This window comes from Rutidosis leptorrhynchoides, chromosome 1 (genome assembly GCF_046630445.1).
Source record: "Rutidosis leptorrhynchoides isolate AG116_Rl617_1_P2 chromosome 1, CSIRO_AGI_Rlap_v1, whole genome shotgun sequence".
Lineage (NCBI taxonomy): Eukaryota > Viridiplantae > Streptophyta > Magnoliopsida > Asterales > Asteraceae > Rutidosis > Rutidosis leptorrhynchoides.
Genome location: NC_092333.1, coordinates 48,462,425 through 48,467,399, shown reverse-complemented (window position 1 = coordinate 48,467,399; position 4,975 = coordinate 48,462,425). Strand labels below are relative to the sequence as shown.

The 4,975-nt window shown below is 34.9% G+C and overlaps 1 protein-coding gene across 3 annotated transcripts; it reads left to right on the top strand.

The window, feature by feature from the left end:
• Nucleotides 1–1,033: 1,033 nt before the first annotated feature.
• On the top strand, nucleotides 1,034–4,621 carry LOC139859647 (ferredoxin--NADP reductase, root-type isozyme, chloroplastic-like). 3 transcript variants are annotated; one of them, XM_071848435.1, is made up of 6 exons: nucleotides 1,034–1,196; nucleotides 1,357–1,409; nucleotides 1,514–1,570; nucleotides 2,744–3,079; nucleotides 3,576–3,795; nucleotides 3,886–4,621. In XM_071848435.1, exons 2-6 carry the CDS (start codon nucleotides 1,377–1,379, stop codon nucleotides 4,383–4,385), a joined length of 1,146 nt encoding a protein of 381 aa, XP_071704536.1. In that variant the 5' UTR covers nucleotides 1,034–1,196; nucleotides 1,357–1,376; the 3' UTR covers nucleotides 4,386–4,621. The 3 variants fall into 3 exon arrangements, with proteins under 3 accessions (XP_071704536.1, XP_071704529.1, XP_071704532.1); XM_071848428.1 differs by having other exon boundaries at nucleotides 1,347–1,409; XM_071848431.1 differs by having other exon boundaries at nucleotides 1,050–1,106; nucleotides 1,347–1,409.
• Nucleotides 4,622–4,975: the final 354 nt, after the last annotated feature.

The window sequence follows — 4,975 nt, the reverse complement described above, 5'->3', positions numbered from 1 at the left end:
AAAAACAATGAATTTAACTTATAAAAAAAAATACTATTAAGAAAAGAAAGAATATATAACTAACGAGTCAAGCTCGAACTTGTAAAATATCAAACGAGCCGAGCTTGAGCTTAAACTATTAGGCTCGAACCGAGTCGAGCTCGAGTTCAAGCTCTATGAAATTTAAACGAGCCGAGCTCGGCTCGGCTCGTTTACAACCCCTAGGCATGACCAAGGGACTCTATATCTAGAAATTTCTATTCTAAGATTATAACCTTCAATTTGAAAGTTTAAGTTGTTCACATGGTAGTTTTCAATTGGTGTACATTTGTGTAATATATCCAGGTCTTGTTTGAATTGATATGCCATATAGATCGTTGATTGTATCAATCAGACAATGTTAATCTGAATTAATAGTGTAAGCCAATTAGATTTTCTATTTAATTTTAATTTATGTTTTCCGAAAGAAAAAATAAATAAATCAAACATCCGTTTTTAATTTTAGTACTCGTAAAAAGCTCCCGTACAAGTGTACAACCTTTCAAGTGGGGCCATTATATAGTTCACTTCGTATCCTTTCTATTGCACTTTTTAAAATCACTATTGCAAAACATCCCGTCTCGACCCGTTGCGATGGTTTGGTGACTAGTCCGTCCCGTCTAAAAAAAACCGTATAATACGACAGTCAACGGTCAAAATTCGGGTCAAAGTTGAAAAAATCAGGTCAAAGTCTGTCAAAATTCGGAAAAGTCATAAATTCAGTAAAATCGGTCAAATTTGTCATATTTTAGTTCGAATTTTTTGTATTAAATTAACGGTGATAGCGATTATGTGTTCAAATTAGTCAATTAATGTTTTTGATTTTAAAATAAGTACACATATATACATTTATATACTTATATATTTAAAAGTCAACTTTGATCAACGTCCGTCTCGACCCCGTCTCAAACGTCTCAACCTTTTTACGAACTCACTGTTTCTACCCCCTTCTCACGTCTTTTATTTAAAATACTCGTAACTAAAATAATTTTTATTATTTTTATTTCGCTAATGATCTGCTGCTGCACGTTGACAATAGCCATCAGCCATTGTTTTGTTTCTCTCGTGTCCTTTGCTGCGCTCCAAAGGTTCACTGAATCTCTTCACTTTGATCTATAAAACCAAATCCCTAATTTCATTTTCACTTACTGATTAAATCAATCTTAATCTCCTTTAAGGTACTTATCATCATCGTCATCATCATCATCTTTATATTATTAATTTAATATCCTTTCAGGTTTAATTGATTATCTTTTTCTTCTATAACTCTATATAACATGCATGTATACATATATGTACGTTGACTAAATGACTAATTATACGTATAGAGTTGTGCAGAAGCTTAATTTGATCTGATCATGGCTGCTGTACATTGTGGTTTAGGTTTTCAGGTGAGTATAATTATTTGTTGTAGTATATTAGGTTAATTAATTAATTAATTACTTGATCTTGTTATTCGTTATTTTAATTTGTGTTATTTTGTTCTAATCTTTAGGGATCAATCGCTGCCCCTGCTAATGGCGACACCCCACTTCAGAAAACAATTTTCAAGGTTTCTTTCTTACTACGAGTAACATATATTTTTTTTTTTTTTTTGAAATTAATAATTGATAGAAGGTTGTTCTATTAGACTATTATGCCCTTGAAAAAAAGGTATTGGTAGGATGCTAGTCCTTTGTGTTGACTCATGGTAAATCAAGCTAATCTTAAGATCCAGTATGCTAAGTGGCGAAAATATTTGAGGGCAGGGGGCACCCTCCCCAGTCAATTTGCAATTTTTAGTGTAAAACTTTGAATTTTTCGATTTTGGCCCCAATGGATTTTTTTTTTGCCCCAAAAAACCTTCATATTTTTCCCAAAAATCTTCACATTTTGACCAAAAACAACCATGTTTTCGCCCAAAACCTCCATATTTTGCCCCAAAAAAGTTGCTACGCTTTTATAAAAAATTTCGCCCCGGTGAAAAAAATTTCTGCTTCCGCCACTGAGTATGCTAGAACATGATCAGTTTCTAGTTAGAAGTAGATAAAAGTTGCTAAAGAGATGGATATTAAGCTTAATAATGTTTTATCAGTTCTTGGTCATGTCATTATATGTTAATTAACTGTAAAATAGTTTACATGCGGGCTGAATGCTAGCATGAATTCTAAATATCTGGTATCCGAAGATTCATGATTTTTTGGTCTATAGGAGTAGCAGTTTTAAATAATTATGTAATATCTGTAGTACTAATATGGGCTTAAACATTTGGACCGACCCCATCCCAGATCCTGTGGTTGTTAAATTGTTATATAACCTGAAGTAGAACCTTGTGCTACACTTTATCAAATAGACCCCAAGGTTCTCTTTTTTTTTTTTTTTTTCTTCCTGTTTCTTCATTAAACTGAAAAATTGCCATTGGTGTAAGGATAAATGTATCTTGTTTGTACGATTCTCAGTGCATGCGTTATTAATCACAATGTACACCTTATATATTTGTCTGTCTCACCAAATTTCATCATAAAGACTCCATATCTAGTTTTAACTTTAAAAATGCATTTCATTATGTTAAAATGCTAGTATATCCTATTACAAAATGATAGTCACAGTTTTTGAATATGTTATTAGTGTGAATTTGGGGCTGGTCTATTAGCCTTTAACGCTTTGCTGAAGCTCTTATCTAGTTTACTTTATGTTAATTTATATGTTGGCTTATTGAAAGAGTTGTATCTGATTTATGTTGCAGACCCAGAAGATAAGTTTTTCTTATAAACCATGGATGACTTTTTCACCTTTAGAGCTGAAAACGAAGAATACATGGTCAAGATGTCAATCCATAATTGCTATGTCAACTTCACAAACCGTTAGTGGTACTAAGGTTTCAGTTGCACCATTAGCACTTGAAGATGCAAAAGAGCCTCCTCTGAACACATACAAGCCCAAGGAACCGTACACTGCAACCATTGTCTCTGTGGATAGGCTTGTAGGCCCAAAAGCTCCCGGAGAGACTTGCCATATTGTGATTGATCATGGTGGTAATATGCCATATTGGGAAGGACAAAGTTATGGTGTGATTCCTCCTGTAAGTCAAAATTTTACGTACTTTTAGTGGCTGCAAGACTGATGGGGAGTGACTAGTTGGGTAATGGGTCAAAACGGACAGCTTTGTCGTATGAATCAAACTGGCCTGGGTTGATTAGGCTTGACCCGTTACCACTCTTATTATTCAATGAATAACATTTTGATTTTGTTAACCTTGGTTACAGAACAACGTGATAACATAAAAACAATAATGTATCACTTTGAAAATACACTTTAGCAACTTTAGCCTGTTCGCTGCATTCCCCTTTTAGTTAGAAGTTTTAATTTTGCCCACTTGACCCATTTTCGATGTACCAAAACGTGTCAAAAAAATTGACGCATATTTGAGTAAATGGGTTGAAATTGCACCTGTACTTAATATACTGTAAACTGTACAATATTTATAAATGTGTTGAGTTACTGCTTTGGTTTCTTAATTTATATCCCATTGTGCAACATGCTTTTCGGGGTATTGATTTGTGATTTCCCGATAACAGGGTGAGAACCCGAAGAAACCTGGGGCCCCTCATAATGTCCGTCTTTATTCAATAGCTTCAACCAGATATGGTGACTCATTCGATGGTAAGACTGCTAGTTTGTGTGTTCGACGTGCTGTCTATTATGATCCCGAGACCGGAAAAGAAGATCCTTCCAAAAACGGCTTGTGCAGTAACTTCCTTTGCAACTCAAAGCCTGGGGACCAAATTAAAATTACAGGTACACTTTTTGCTACTTCCACTTTGAATGACCCGTTAGTAAGTAAATGGGTAGAAATGACCACCTCTAACTATACAATAATTTTGGCAGGTCCATCTGGAAAAATTATGCTTTTGCCTGAAGATGACCCAAACGCCACCCACATCATGATCGCTACTGGTACAGGTGTGGCTCCATACAGGGGCTACCTCAGGCGCATGTTCATGGAATCTGTCCCCAAGTATAAGTTCAATGGTCTAGCTTGGCTATTTTTGGGGGTAGCCAATAGTGACAGTCTTCTGTATGACGATGAATTCAGCAAGTATCTGAAAGATTACCCTGATAACTTCAGATTCGACCGAGCTCTTAGCAGAGAACAAACGAATAAGAACGGAGGGAAAATGTACGTTCAAGATAAAATCGAAGAATATAGTGATGAAGTGTTCAAAATGTTGGATGAAGGAGCGCATATTTATTTTTGCGGGCTTAAAGGGATGATGCCCGGGATTCAAGATACACTTAAAAGGGTTGCAGAGGGAAGAGGGGAAAGCTGGGAAGCTAAACTTTCTCAACTGAAGAAGAACAAGCAATGGCATGTTGAAGTTTATTGATCATTTTTACAAACCAATGAGGTTATAATGAGACAATTCATGGGCTGCTATTAATCAACTTCAGTATTAAATTAACTATTTTTTTTTTCTTTAAAGAGGAACAAAAGAAAATGTTGTTAATTTGATAGGAACAGTGATTGTAGTATACCTGCTTTGAGATTGACTTAAAGTTTCTACCTCCTTTGATGATCAAAAGTTGAATGATTTGGATTGCTTGTATCATTACTCTATAAGGTTTGATATCATGATCAAACATTTCTACTTTCTTGATTTCTGTAATTCTGTTGGTCGCAACTTTTTTTTAAGACAAACTCACCCACCCAACACGCACAAGCTTACTACGAGGCTTGAACCCTAACCTCTTGATTGAAGGGGCCTCGTATAGTACTAGGCTATAAGCCCTTTGAAGTTGGGCGCAACTTTAAACAGTCCATGTACAACCTTTCACTACAACAAATTTGCTAATTAAGCACGCATAAATTTACATACTTTTAAAAAGTGTGTACTTTTTTGTTAGATTCCTCACACTTATAAATGTGTGTAAATGTATTATATTTATAAGTGTAGAATATAGTTATAGTATCACACAT

What these genes read in the sequence shown, in the direction of transcription:
- LOC139859647 (XM_071848435.1), top strand. Translation starts at nt 1,377, where the DNA reads ATGGCTGCTGTACATTGTGGTTTAGGTTTTCAG. An exon ending in GTTATGGTGTGATTCCTCCT is followed by an intron (nt 3,080 to 3,575) that starts GTAAGTCAAAAT and finishes TCCCGATAACAG; the next exon opens with GGTGAGAACCCGAAGAAACC. An exon ending in GGACCAAATTAAAATTACAG is followed by an intron (nt 3,796 to 3,885) that starts GTACACTTTTTG and finishes TAATTTTGGCAG; the next exon opens with GTCCATCTGGAAAAATTATG.